Consider the following 14,440-nt stretch of genomic DNA (forward strand, 5'->3'; position numbering starts at 1 on the left):
ACGGTCACTCACCTCTTTGCGGACTGTGGGCTGGCGAAGATATGTGGAGAAAGATGCAAGAGCCTGTGTCACAGCAGCTGCGTGAGAGAAGGCTCACTGATCCTCGGGCTGTTCCCAGGACGCACAGGAAAACGGACATCGAGTGCTCCTGGAATATCATCAACTCGGGGAAAGACGCTCGAAACTTGTCGGCCTGCCATCACACCGAGATGTCCCGAGAGCAGCGGTTCCCAACCTGGGGTCCACGGTTACTGGTATTGGTCTTTGGCATTAAAAAAAAGTTTGCGAAGCCCTGTCGTACAGGAATGCTGCCGACTGGCACATTCCAGACTACAGGGACACCATTGGAACTACAGGGATCCTCTACACTGGACTGGGAGAGGCCGGGTTGGCTGAGGAAGCCTCTCAATTATTGTTCACCACCCCAGGGGGCACATGGGCGACAACAGACAACAGAATACCCAATAGAGAATGAAAGTAAATTCATTAGGTAAAGGTATTGGCACGTTTTATCATTCTGAATAAAGAGTATAAAGTTTATTTTGATACAAAAAAAGTATCAACATCTGATCTGTATCCAGAGTGAAGGAGACCAGGGCTTCTATTGGAGACGGGACGGACATGGGTCAAGTCGTGAAGTTTTTCTCACGAAGGGCTGTTGAAATCTGGACCTTACCGAAAAATTAACATTTTCCACCCTATGACGTAGAAAGTCCAGTCCTGTGCTTTTTCCTGCAACCACAGGTCGGTCATCACCACTGCATCTCTCTCCTCACAGCACAATATTCTCTCCGCATCCCCAGTTTAATGGCATGTTTTCACTGTTTACTTATCCACCGTTTTACACTCCACTCTGAATCTGTTAGACATGGAGAAAGATAAAAAACGAGCTGCTGGAGGAACTCAGGGGGTCGGGCAGCATCTGTGGAGGGAAATGGACAATCGGCATTTCGGGTTGAGACAGTTCAGATGAAGGATCTCTATCCGGAAAGGTCCTTCCGATCGGAGCGATGGGGCCTTTGGACATTCAGCTAACGTTTTTTGTCGCTCTAGGTGTTTACGAGATGGGGTTGCTGGGCATATGGCCAACTCACCTACGCTCGTCGCCGGGCTTAGACAGTCCATTGGGCGTTTTCTTATCTTTTCCCTGTTTAATTTGTTTTTGATCCCACACTAACATGGAAATAGCCAGAATTTCCACTGAACACATCCAGCAGCAGAATGTTCACTCCCTGAGTCTGCAGCGCGCGTAGTGGACAATCGCGGTACTGCAGGGGATCAGCAGCTCCCGGAAAGTGAAATCATTCTGAATCAGGAAGTGCTGGGAGTTAACATGGCTTCGAAAGGACAGGTCGAGAGTTTGAGCGAGGAGGCAATTTGTCCCGTCTGCCTGGATTTCTTCACCGATCCGGTTATACTGGAGTGCGGACACAACTTCTGTCGCTCTTGTATTACACTGTGTTGGGAAAGGGAGGAGAGAAACTCCTGCCCGGAATGTAGAGAGGAGTTTGCTGACCGCACCCTCAGGGTGAATCGGGCCTTAGCAAATCTGGCTGAAAAAGCTCGAAATCTAAACCTGAATCCGAAAGGGAAGGAAAGTAAACTTCACTGCGAGGAACATGAGGAAGAACTGAAGCTGTTTTGCGAAACGGACAAGACACTGATCTGTGTGATCTGTAGAGACGCGCAGGAACACAGAGAGCACCGCTTCATGCCGATTAAAGAAGCTGTTAAAACCTACAAGGTAAAAACTAACGTTAGTTCAATACTTAAAATATTTCCTTTGTCCTACATATCATCGCACGAGCCTCTATAACTAACACATCATTCTCTGCAACTTTCGCCTTCTCCCACGGGATTCTAGCATCTCTCCGTCCCACAGCCCTCTTCCTCACCCCGCAACTCTCCGCTCTCTATACGGATCGCGCTCTACGTACTGTATCGCCCTGATCCACTCGCTCCCTGCTGGCACTGACACCTGCAAGCGGGACAAGTGCTACACCTGACTCCTAACCTCCTCCCTCGTCACCATTCAGGGCCGCAAACTGCCCAGTTCCTCCCGTTTCTTCCATGGTGAATTGTCCTCTCGTATTACATTCCTTCATCTCCAGCCCTTTACCTCTTCCACCTGTCCCCTCCCAGCTTCTCACTTCATCACCCTCCCCCACGTTCCCCCTCACATTGTCTCACCCGTCACCTGTCAGCTGGTTCTCATCCCCAACCTTTTTATTGTAGCTTCTGTCCCGTTCCTTCCCAGTCCTAATGAAGGGTCTCATCCCGGAACACCGAATGTTTATTTTCCCTGAATAGATGCTGCCTGACTCACTGAGTTCCTCCGGCATTTTGTGTGATAATCGGGTTTGATCACCTGTTTCTTTTGATGCATCTTTGTTTCTATTTCCTTCACTCTCTGACTTCCAGGATCAGCTAAAATCTTCCTTAGACTCTCTCACAAAAAAGAAATCAGACTTCCAGGAAAAGGAGCAGCAACAGAAAGAGAAGATTTCCGGAGTTCGGGTGAGGCTTCATGAGCGGAATTTCTGATATTACTGTCGAATTTTGCTCCATTTAATGCAGAATAGCAGAGTATCGCAGCTCCAGTGACCTGGGTTCGATCCTGACCTCTGCTGCTGTCTGTGTGGAGTTTGCATGCTCTCCCTGTGGTCATGACAGTTTCAGACACATTCCAAGGACATGCTGGATGAATGGTTAATTACAATTAACCCTGTAAAGGTGGGGAGGGTGTGTGTGAATCAGATGGGAGTTTATGGGTCAATAAACTGAGAATAGGTTTCAGGAAAACGTGAGGGAATGGTGTTGACGGGAATGCACTCAGAAGTAGCATGGACTCCAATAGACCGAACTTAACGACAAAAGGAAACAGAGCACAGCAATGCAGTATATTAATCTTCACCTTTCATTCGACAGGAACAGTCACACAGCCTTCAGTCCCACGTCACATCCCAGTTTGTTGAACTGCGCCAGATTATCACTGAGAAAGAGCAGAGCTTACTCAGGGATCTCAGGGAAGAAGAGAAGAGGATTCTCAACTCAATGGAGAAAAATCTTCGGGAGATTCAAGAGAATATAAGGTTTATTCAGGAGGAAATCTCGAAGTTAAAGGAACAGATGGATCAAAAAGACAGTGTGATGTTTCTCAAGGTGAGGGATTATATTTCAATTCGTTTCTTTCAGAGGGCACAAAATGAACAGTGGTATATTTGAAATAAACACAGCACAGCGGCCAATTCTAACAAATCAATTGCCGCTGCTGGCGACCTCACACAAGTTGTTATACTTGCATGATGCACCCTCCCATCACTCCAATAATGACATTTCAAAATGTCCAAGATACGCTTTCAGTCCTTCATTAGCAAAATACAATCTTGAAGCGATGAAACTTCAGGGTAATTCATTGTAAAGTAAGCTGCAACACAAATACAGAATGACATCCGCCCGTCCCCAGATCAAAACTGTGCCGGACAAAGTATGAATACGTAACTTATTCCCTTCGCTTTTACCACGTCCCCACTCACGTGACTGGTTATCGTAATAAACACGTAACACAGAATACAATGCAGACAGAAAACAGATGCTTTGCTCCTACACACAGCATTTACAAATGTCAGTAAACTGTTTCTCACCTGACAATTGATGCATCTATTCAGGGTTGTTGTTGTCCCAAAACTGGACTTTCACAACTTCTGTACATCCCAGGATAGAATGCAAATTTCTCTGAAATTATTTACTCTGATCATAACACAGAGCTGCTGACTGTGTCCTTAATTCTGCATTAAATATCCCCTAAAACTCTCATTAACTCCCGGTTCCAGTCACTGGCTGTGAGTGTGTCTGGTGCGGTTGGTGTGAGGGTCTCTCTGTCAATCAGTGAGAACAAAGAATTTGACCCACACATCAGACTTATCTTCTATATCCGGTTTCCGCCAGATTAGGGAAACTATTACTGTCTCTTTACTTTTACAGATAACATTCAAATGAACGTTCAATCGTTCAAAACATAACCAGGCCATTCGGCCCATTTCCTCCTCTCAATTTCCCCTCTGCACAATCCTCCTGCCACCTACTCACCACAACCAGCAACAGTGCCCCGAAATCTCTGGTCCCTCACGTGTTTATCCAGCCTCCGCATTACAGTCAGTCTCTGCTGTTCCATTTCACCCACTCCTGTGGCACTGAGTTCCACATCCTCTTCACTAAATTTCTAGTGGAATTTGTTAAAATCCATCTGGAATTACATCTCCCCACGAGTCTCCCCATAAATAGAGGTACTTCCTCCACCCGCACACAATCACAGACATCACTGATCTTAAATTCCTCCATCCTATCAGCCTGACGTCATATCCAGATGAAAATGCACAGCCTGTCCTGTCTTCCCTGTAAGTTTCATCCTCTCAGTAATGGTCTGACATTCAGAAACTTTCCTTGTAATTTACCCCATGGTTCTGTATTGTCCGTGTGTGTGAGTGACTGCGGGAGTGGGAATTTTCAACACCTGGTAATGATTTGGAAGAAATTCAGGATATGGACAGTAAGTCCAAGTCTAATCGGATTTGTGTTTTATTTATTTCAGGAGGAAGCTCGTCGGAACAGAAGGTAGGACAGGCTCTTTACTGAAACCCTGAATGGATTTGTAAAATAGTTCAGAATAGCAATTTATAACCAGCTGTTTAATATTTACAGGATTAATGACAATGTCCAGGAATTGTCAGTGACAGATGAGACCCTACCGGTTGAAAAATTCGATCACCTCTATTTGTTGAACACAGTGCTGAGAGAAACACTTGATGCTATTAATCGAGGTAAAACTTACAAAGATTCATTTCCCCTTGTTTTATGAAGCTCAATTTAGTTCCAATTTGAGGCAAAGATTGTCTGTAATACTGGGGTGAAGGGGAACTGAAGTTTATTTCACATCAACCCCACCGACTGGGAGGCATCACTGTCACATGGGCAGCTGGAGATGTCAGACCCCTGAACACACCAGCACAGGGTCACAATACAACCAATACACGGGACTGGCAGATGAACCAGTGTGTCCTGATCCCAGGCACACTGCACTAACACACCAGGACATGAGTTAGGATCTACCAGAGGAGCTGGGAATTTAATACTGACGATGATATTGTAGGGAATAAAAGCAGGTATCAGTGTGGTGACAGGGATTGTCAGGAAAATACACAAGCCCTTCATGTGCCCTGTGAGTGCAGACTCTGATTGACGCAGGTCTTCCCCCTTCCGGATCAGCATCTCTCACTGTTGTTAGAGGCAGAAGAGGGGAGTGGACGTGATCAGGGACTGAATCGTCAGGGGAACAGACAGGAGAATCTCTTGATGTGAACGGGACACCCGAATGGTATGTTGCCTCCTGGGTGCCAGGGTCAGGGATGCCTAGAATCGTGTCCGCAGCATTTTAGAGAGGGAGGGAAAAGAGGCAGATATCTTGGTAAATTTGTGACAATGACATTGGAAGTAAAAGCAAAGAGGTCCTGAAAATAGAATTTGGAGAGCTTGGTCGAACGCTCAGAAGCAGCACCCCCAGGGTTGTAATTTCTGGATTGCTGCCTGTGCCACGTGCTGGTGAGGGTAGAAACAGGATAATTTGGCAGATAAACATGGCTGAGAAGATGGTGCTGGGGACAGGGATTCAGCTTCTTGGATCATTGGGATCTGTTCTGGTGGAGGAATGACCTGCTCAAAAGGGACCCGAGGGAGAACAATATTCTCACAGAGAGGTTTGATAGAGCTGTTGGGGAGGGTCTGAACTAATTTGGTGGGGGGGGGGGGGGTGCACGGGAACTGGAGTGAAGGGATAGGACTGATTGTAAAATGCAAAGATAGCGTGCAGTCAGACTGTCAGATAGGGCGGACAGATGCAAAGAGAAAATTCCAGCCGGCAGGGTTAGTATCAGAACATTGGGGATGCAGAATTAAAAAGGGTAGCTATTATTACTACTATTACCGATTGTCAGGTATGATGTTGTGGCCATCACGGAAACGTGGCTGAAGGATGGTTGTAGTTGGGAGCTGAATGTTCAAGGTTTCACAATGTATCGGTGTTATAGGAAGGTCGGGTGAGGGGGGTAGCGTGGCTCTGTTGGTAAATCAGCAGCAAGATGCGACATAGGATTGGAAGATGTTGAATCTTGTGGGTTGAGGTAAGGAACTGCAAAAGTAAAAATGACACTGACAGCAGTCATATACAGGCCTCCCAACAGTCAGTGGGTTGAGGCCCACAGATTACAACTGGAAATAGAAAAGGCTGATGAAAAGGACAATGTTATGATAATCATGGGAGATTTCAACATGTTGGTCAATTGGGAAAATCAGGTTGGTAAAGGATCTCAAGAGAGTGAGTTTGTTGAATGCAATGTGATGGCTTTCTAGAGCAGTTTGTCGTTGAGCCTACTCGGGGAACAGCTCTACTGGATTGGGTGTTATGTATTGAACCAGAGGAGAGTAGTTAAAAGAACCCTTAGGAGGCAGTGCTCACAACATGACTGAGTTCAACTTGAAATCTGATAAGCAGAAAGTAAAGTCTTACATTGTAGTATTTCAGAGAAGTAAAAGAAATTACAGTGGTCTGAGAGAGGAGTTGGCCAAAGCAAATTGGAAGGAGATGCTGGCAGGGATCAGAGCAGAGCAGAAATGGTGTCAGTTTCTGGGAAAATGAGGAAGGTGAAGGATAGATGTATTCCAAAAATAAATAAATACTAAAATGGCAAAATAGTAAAACCGTGGCTGACAAGGGAAGACAAGTTAATGCAAAGGCAAAAGAGAGGGCATACAACTAAACAAAAATTAGTAGGAAGACAAAGGATTGGGAAGCTTTTAAATATCTACAGAGAGAAACTAAAAGGATGATTGGGCGGGAAAAAATAAACAAGAAATTGATTTGAATTGAATTGACTTTATTACTTACATCCTTCATATACATGATTAAAAATCTTTACGTTACGTCTCCATGTAAATGTGCAATGTGCAATTTATAGTAATTTATGATGAATTATATGTATAACATGCTAGTCAATATAACATAGAAATACAGATGTGTTAGCATGAGTTAATCAGTCTGATGACCTGGTTGAAGAAGCTGTCCCGGAGCCTGTTGCTCCTGGCTTTTATGCTGCGGTACCGTATCCCGGATGGTAGCAACTGGTACAGTTTGTGGTTGGGGTGACTCTGGTCTCCAATGATCCTTCAGGCCCTTTTTACACACCTGTCATTGTAAAACAAGTTAGCAAACAATATCAAATTGTTTTTCAAGTATTGTAAAAAAATAAAACAGAGATGAGAGTGGATATAGGACCGCTAGAAAATGAGGCCGGATAAATAATAATGCGGGATAAAGAGATGGCAGCTAAACCAAATATTTTGCACCAGTCTTCACTGCGGAAGTCCTCATGGAGGAAGATATCAGAAGGCCTTTGACAAAGTGCCACACATGAGGCTGCTGAACGAGATAAGAGCCCATGGAATTACGGGAAATTTACATATGTGGATAGATCGTTGGTGGATTGGCAGGAAACAGAGAGTGGGAATAAAGGGATTCCATTCTGGTTGTCTGCCAGTTACCAGTGGTGTTCCACAGGGGTCCGTGTTGGGGCCGCATCTTTTTACGTTGTATATCAATGATTTGGATGATGGAATAGATGGCTTTGTAGCTAAGTTTGCTGATGATACAAAGATAGGTGGAGGGGACGGTAGTGCTGAGGAAACAGAGAGTTTGCAGAGAGACTTGGATAGATTATGAGAATGGTCAAAGAAGTGGCAAATGAAATACAATGTTGAAAAGTGTATGGTCATGCACGTTGGTAGAAGAAATAAATCGGCAGACTATTATTTAAATGGAGAGAGAATTCAAAGTTCTGAGATGCAAAGGGACTTGGGAGTACTCGTGCAGGATACCCTTAAGGTTAACCTCCAGGTTGAGTTGGTGGTGAAGAAGGTGAATGCAATGCTGACATTAATTTCTAGAGGAATATAGTATAGGAGCAGGGATGTGATGTTGAGGCTCTATAAGGAACTGGTAAGACCTCTCTTGGAATACTGTGTGCAGTTTTGGGCTCCTTCTTTAAGAAAGGACGTTCTGACATTGGAGAGGGTTCAGAGAAGATTCGCTAGAATGATTCCGGGAATGAGAGGGTTAACATACGAGAAACATTTGACCGCTCTTGGACTGTACTCCATGGAGTTTAGAAGAATGAGGGTAACCTCACAGAAACATGTCGAATGTTAAAAGGCATGGACAGAGTGGATGTGGCAAAGTTGTTTCCCATGATAGGGGAGTCTAGTACGAGAGAGCATGATTTAAAGATTGAAGGGCGCCCATTCAGAAGGGAGATGCAAAGAATTTTTTTTAGCCAGAGGGTGGTGAATCTGTGAATTTCTTGCGGCAGTGGAGGCCAGGTCATTGGGTGTATTTAAAGCAGAGATTGATAGGTATGTGAGTAGCCAGGGCATCAAAGGTCATGGTGAGACGGTGGGGGAGTGGGAATAAATGGGAGAATGGATCAGCTCATGATAAAATGGTGGAGCTGATTCGAAGGGCCGAATGGCCGGCTTCTGCTGCTTTGTATTATGGTCTTATTTGAATGCACCAGTATACGGAATAAGTATCTTGTAGCACAGGTAGAGTTTGGCAGGTACAAACTTAGGCAGGTACGTCTTTGATTGAAGGAATAAAAGCAGAGACAATTCTGTAAACAGGGCGAAATTCAAAAATCAGAGGTGCAAAGGGACATGGGTGTCCTTGTGCAGGATTCCCTGAAGGTTAACTTGCAGTTTGTGTCAGTGGTAAGATTGGCAAACTCAATGTTTGCTTTCATTTCGAGAGGATTAGAGTACAAGAGCAAGGATGTATTTCTGAGGTTTTAATAAGGCATTGTTCAGACCACACTTGGAGTATTGTGAGCAGTTTTGGGTCCCTTCTATCGGAAAACATGTGCTGATATTGGAGGGGGTCCAGAAGATTCACAAGAATAATTCCGGGAATGAAAGAGTTAACATATGAGGAGTGTTTGATGGTTCTGGGCCTGTACTCACGGGAGCTTAGAAGAATGGCTGATTTATTATCCCTCTCAACCCTATTCTCCCGCCTCCTCCCCATAACTTTTGAGACTCTGACTAATCAAGATGTTTACTTATTAACTTCTGCTTTAAAAATCAAACGGGAGAAAATCTGCAGATGCTGGTAATCCAAGCTACACCGGTCCTGATGAAGGGTCTCGCCAGATCTTTCTGACACCTGTCTGGAAAGAGTTGATGTTGGGAGGATGTGGGTGGGTCGAGAATCGTAAGCACAGCCTCCGACTACAGGGATGTCCATTTCGGACAGAGATGAGGAGGAATTCCTTTATCCACAGGATAGTGAATCTGCCACAGGCAGCTGTGGAGGCCAAATAATTGAGTATATTTAAAGCAGAGTAACACACACAAATTGTTGGGGGCACAGCAGGCCGGGAAGTTCCTATGGAAAAGAGTAAACAGTCCACGGTTCAGACTGAAACACTTCATCAGGACCTGTGTTGATTAAGGGTTCCTGCACATTCATCCCCTGTCCTAATAAGGGGCTGCGAGGGATGGGGTTGTGGGAAAGGGGACAAAGCCATCCTCAACTCCCATCTTTGCCCCCTCCAGCTTCTCATTACGTGTACACACACAGTTCACCCACGGGGTTTCCACCCCTCCCACTCCTGGTTCAATCTGCCATTCATCTCTCCCCTCCCATTATCACCTCCTTTACTGTCTCAAACCATCACACTGCCCCACTTCACACTCGCAAATGAATGTGAACATTGTATGAAGGGTCTGTTCCTGTGCTGTATGTTCTCTGTTACCAGTTTCGAAGAATGAGAGGAGATCTCATGGAAACACAAAATTCTTTCAGGGGTCAACAGGCAGGAGTGAGGGAGGATGTTTCCCCTGTCCAGCGGAAAACCCTTGTGGAGACATCTGCTTTCCTCGAGTCAAAGGTTCGTGTCGGCCACCGGGGCTCCGCTGTCCAGTCTCCCCCCCGATCCCCGTGGCCGCGCTGCCCGAGTCTCCCCCCCCCCGATACCGGGGCCGCGCTGCCCGAGTCTCCCCCCGATCCCCGGGGTCGCGCTGTCCGAATCTCCCCCGATCCCCGGAGCCGCGCTGCCCGAGTCTCCCCCCGATCCCCGGGGCCGCGCTGCTCGAGGCTCCCCGGGGCCGCGCTGTCCGAGTCTCCCCCCGATCCCCGGGGCCGCGCTGCCCGAGTCTCCCCCCGATCCCCGGGGCCGCGCCGCCCGAGTCTCCCCCCGATCCCCGGGGCCGCGCTGCCCGAGTCCCCCCCCCCCCCCGATCCCCGGGGCCGCGCTGCCCGAGTCTCCCCCCGATCCCCGGGGCCGCGCTGCCCGAGTCTCCCCCCGATCCCCGGGGCCGCGCTGCCCGAGTCCCCCCCCCCCCGATCCCCGGGGCCGCGCTGCCCGAGTCTCCCCCCGATCCCCGGGGCCGCGCTGTCCGAGTCTCCCCCCGATCCCCGGGACCGCGCTGCCCGAGTCTCCCCCCGATCCCCGGGGCCGCGCTGTCCGAGTCTCCCCCCCGATCCCCGGGGTCGCGCTGCCCGAGTCTCCCCCCGATCCCCGGGGCCGCGCTGTCCGAGTCTCCCCCCGATCCCCGGGGCCGCGCTGTCCGAGTCTCCCCCCCGATCCCCGGGGCCGCGCTGCCCGAGTCTCCCCCCGATCCCCGGGGCCGCGCTGCCCGAGTCTCCCCCCCGATCCCCGGGGCCGCGCTGCCCGAGTCTCCCCCCGATCCCCGGGGCCGCGCTGTCCGAGTCTCCCCCCGATCCCCGGGGCCGCGCTGCCCGAGTCTCCCCCCGATCCCCGGGGACTCTCTAATTCTCTGCTTCTCCCCCCAGTCTCTGTCACCCTGGATGTGGAAACGGCGGGTCCGTGGCTCGAGGTGTCTGAGGATCGGAAGAGTGTGAGATGGACCCGGACCTGGAGGAAACTCCCTGACACCGGGAAGAGATTCACAATCTGGGAATGTGTGCTGGGATCGGAGGGATTCACATCGGGGAGACATTACTGGGAGGTGGAGGTGACGGGGAATCGGTTCTGGTGTCTGGGAGTCGCCGCAGAGTCTGTGAAGAGGAAGGGATGGTTCAGACTGAGTCCGGAGATCGGATTCTGGGTCATCGGGCGGGTTGGTGACGTGTTACATCGGGATTATGACGTGTCCGGTGTCCCCTCCCCTGTGTCCCGTCTCGCTGCCGGTCCCATCCCCGGGAGGGTGGGAGTTTATCTCAGTTACGAGTCCGGGACAGTTTCATTTTACAACGCGAAGACCAAGTCCCATCTCCACACCTTCACTGGGAATAAATTCACGGGGAAACTTTATCCTTTCTTCGCGACCTGGGATGAAAACCAGTGGCTGAGAATCTGCTCCGGTTCCGCTCCGGGTCGGGTCCCGGGACCGGCGTCAGGAGTAAAGTCCCTGTAAATATAAATGTGCGGAGAGTGCAGCTAAATACGTGGCTAAGGAGATGGTGCAGGAGGGAGGGCTTCATGTTTCTGGACAATTGGGCTTTGTTCCCGGGAAGGTGGAGCCTGTTCCGACGGGACGGTTTGCCCCTGAACTGGAGGGGGACTAACATCCTTGCGGGTAGATTTGCAAGTGCTGCTTGGGGGGGGGGGGGGGGGGTTAAACTAGATTTGCAGAGGGAGGGGAAGCAGAGTGTTAGAGCAGATAGTGAGGTGGAGGAGGATAAAGGTCATGCGGGGACTGTATGTATAGACAGAAATCAAAGGTTTGCACATTAGGTTGTAAATTAATTTTCAGAGCTTTAGAAATTGTAGAAAATAAAGATTTCCAAAAAGATTTTGATGAAGAACATGACCAGAACATATGTGAAAAAGTGGCTACTTCAGTTTTACACCTATCGCAATAATTGTCTATGTTAGGAAATATTTTGGATAGTCTCTCCTTTGTTAAACAGTAACAGTGAACAATTTTAAATTGAATTAAACACTGATTGGCACATATCAAAGAAGAATTGACAATCTTCATTAACAAAGGTCATATTAAGTTCTCTCTCCCAATCTTGTTTAATTTTTAGTGATTAAGGGGATCTGTTTTTCTTTTTGGAGATTTATTTATTTTTATTTTCATTTATTTTGTGATTGTCGATTGATGACTTTTGAAGAGTTAATTAGCAAATATTCTCTCTCATACACACTTTCTGCAATATCTTCAGGTTAGACATTTTTTACAAAAATAATTATCTAAGTTTACATATATTAATCTGATTTGTTGGATACTGTTTTGAATATGATTCCTTCAGTAAGAGAATTTGTAATTCTCATTGATAGAATTTATAATTTATTTTTAATACATTAATACAAAAAGATAACCTCCCACCTAAGGTTTATACATGATAGAATTATTTGTTGTTTCAGACGTGATAGAGGGGGAGGGATGAAAGGGAGAGGAGTGGCATTACTAGTCAGGGAAAATATCACAGCTATGCGTAGACAGGACTGACCGGAGGGCTTGTCTACAGAGGCCATATGGGTGGAGCTGAGGAACGGGAAAGGTGTGACCACACTAATAGGGGTGTATTATAGACCGCCCAATAGTCAGAGAGAATTGGAGGAGCAAACCTGTATAAAGATAGTAGACCGATGTAAGAAACAGGAGTTTTAATAGTAGGGGATTTTAACTTTCCACATATTGACTGGGACTCCCAAACTGTAATAGGGCTAGGTGGCTTGGAGTTTGTGAAATGTTTTCAGGGAAGTTTTCTAAATCAATATATAGAGGTAGCTACAAGAGAGGATGCAATATTTGATCTCCTATTAGGAAACCAGACAGTCAGGTGACAGAAGTATGTGTAGGCGAACATTTTGGGTCCAGTGACCATAATATCATTAGTTTCATGTTAATTATGGATAAGGATGGGTCTGGTCCTCGAGTTGAGGTTCTAAATTGGAGAAGGGCCATTTTTGTGGAAATGAAAATGGATCTAGGAAGAGTGGATTAGGATAATTTTTTTTTCTGGCAAGGACGTGTTCAGTAAGTGGAAGGCCTTCAAAGGCGAAATTTTGAGAGTGCAGAGTTTGCATGTTCCTGCCAGGATTAAAGGCAAAGTTAACAGGCATAGGGAACCTTGGTTTTCAAGGGATATTGGTGATCTCGTTAAGAAAAAGAGAGAGGTGTATAGCAGGTAGAGGCAACAAAGAGCAAATGAGTATAGAAAACATAAGAAAATACTAAAGGAAATCAGGAAGGAAAAAAGACATGAGGTGGCTTTGGCAGATAATGTGAAGGAAAACCTGAAGGGATTCTGCAAGTATATTAAGAGTAAAAGGATAGTAAGGGACAAAATTGGTCCCCTAGAAGATCAGAGTGGTCGTCTATGTGTGGAGCCTCACGAGATGGCGGAGATCTTAAACAGTTTTTTTGCATCAGTATTTACTCAGGAAACTGGCATAGTGTATATGGAAGGAAGGGAAACAAGCAGTAGTGTCATGGAACATTTGTAGATTAAAGAGGAGGAGGTGCTTGCTGCTTTACAGTGAATAAAGGTAGATAAATCCCCCAGGCCTGACTTGATATTTCCTCGGATCTTGAGAGAGACTAGTGTAGAAATTGCAGGGGCCCTGACAGAAATATTTAAAATGTCCTCAGCCACGGGTGCAGTGCCGGAGGATTGGAGGGTAGCTCTTGTTGTTCCGTTGTTTAAAAAAGGCTCCAATAGTAAACCAGGTAATTACAGGCCAGTAAGCCTGACATCAGTAGTAGGTAAATTATTGGAAGATGTTCAGTGAGATCGGATTTACAACTATTTGGACAGCCAAGGGCTGATTAAGGATAGTCAGTATGGCTTTGTGCATGGTAGATCGTGTTTAATGAATCTTGAAGAGGTTTTCGAGGAGGTTACCAACAAAGTAGGTGAAGGAAAAGCTGTGGATGTTGTCTACATCAACTTTAGTAAGGCCTTTGACAAGGTCCCACATGGGAGGTTAGTTCAGAAAGTTCAGAGATGAGGTATCCATGGAGAGGTTGGAGAGATTGAAAGAGTTCAGAGATTTACTAGGATGTTGCCAGGTCTTCAGGAGTTGAGTTACAGGGAAAGATTGAACAGGTTAGGACTTTATTCCTTGAAGCGTAGAAGAATGAGGGGAGATTTGATAGAGGTTTACAAAATTATGGGGGGTATAGACAGAAAATGCGAGTAGGTTCTTTCCATTTAGATTAGGACAGATAAATACGAGAGGACATGGTTTTAGGGTGAAAGGGGAACGCTTTAGGGGGAACATTAGGAGGATCTTCTTCACTCAGAGAGTGGTGGGAGTGTAGAACGAGCTGCCATCTGACATGGTAAATGCGGGCTCACTCTTAAGTTTTAAGAATAAATTGATAGATACCTGGATGGGAGAGGTTTGGAGGGTTATGGACT

At 46.8% G+C, this 14,440-nt stretch overlaps 1 protein-coding gene across 1 annotated transcript; it reads left to right on the forward strand.

The window, feature by feature from the left end:
* The first annotated feature begins 1,010 nt into the window (after nt 1–1,010).
* LOC140722144 (E3 ubiquitin-protein ligase TRIM69-like) lies at nt 1,011–11,636 on the forward strand. The gene is made up of 6 exons (XM_073036935.1): nt 1,011–1,130; nt 2,929–3,162; nt 4,592–4,614; nt 4,702–4,820; nt 9,861–9,992; nt 10,898–11,636. Exons 1-6 carry the CDS (start codon nt 1,011–1,013, stop codon nt 11,479–11,481), a joined length of 1,212 nt encoding a protein of 403 aa, XP_072893036.1. The 3' UTR covers nt 11,482–11,636.
* Nucleotides 11,637–14,440: the final 2,804 nt, after the last annotated feature.

This window comes from Hemitrygon akajei, unplaced genomic scaffold (assembly GCF_048418815.1).
Source record: "Hemitrygon akajei unplaced genomic scaffold, sHemAka1.3 Scf000070, whole genome shotgun sequence".
Classification (NCBI taxonomy): domain Eukaryota; kingdom Metazoa; phylum Chordata; class Chondrichthyes; order Myliobatiformes; family Dasyatidae; genus Hemitrygon; species Hemitrygon akajei.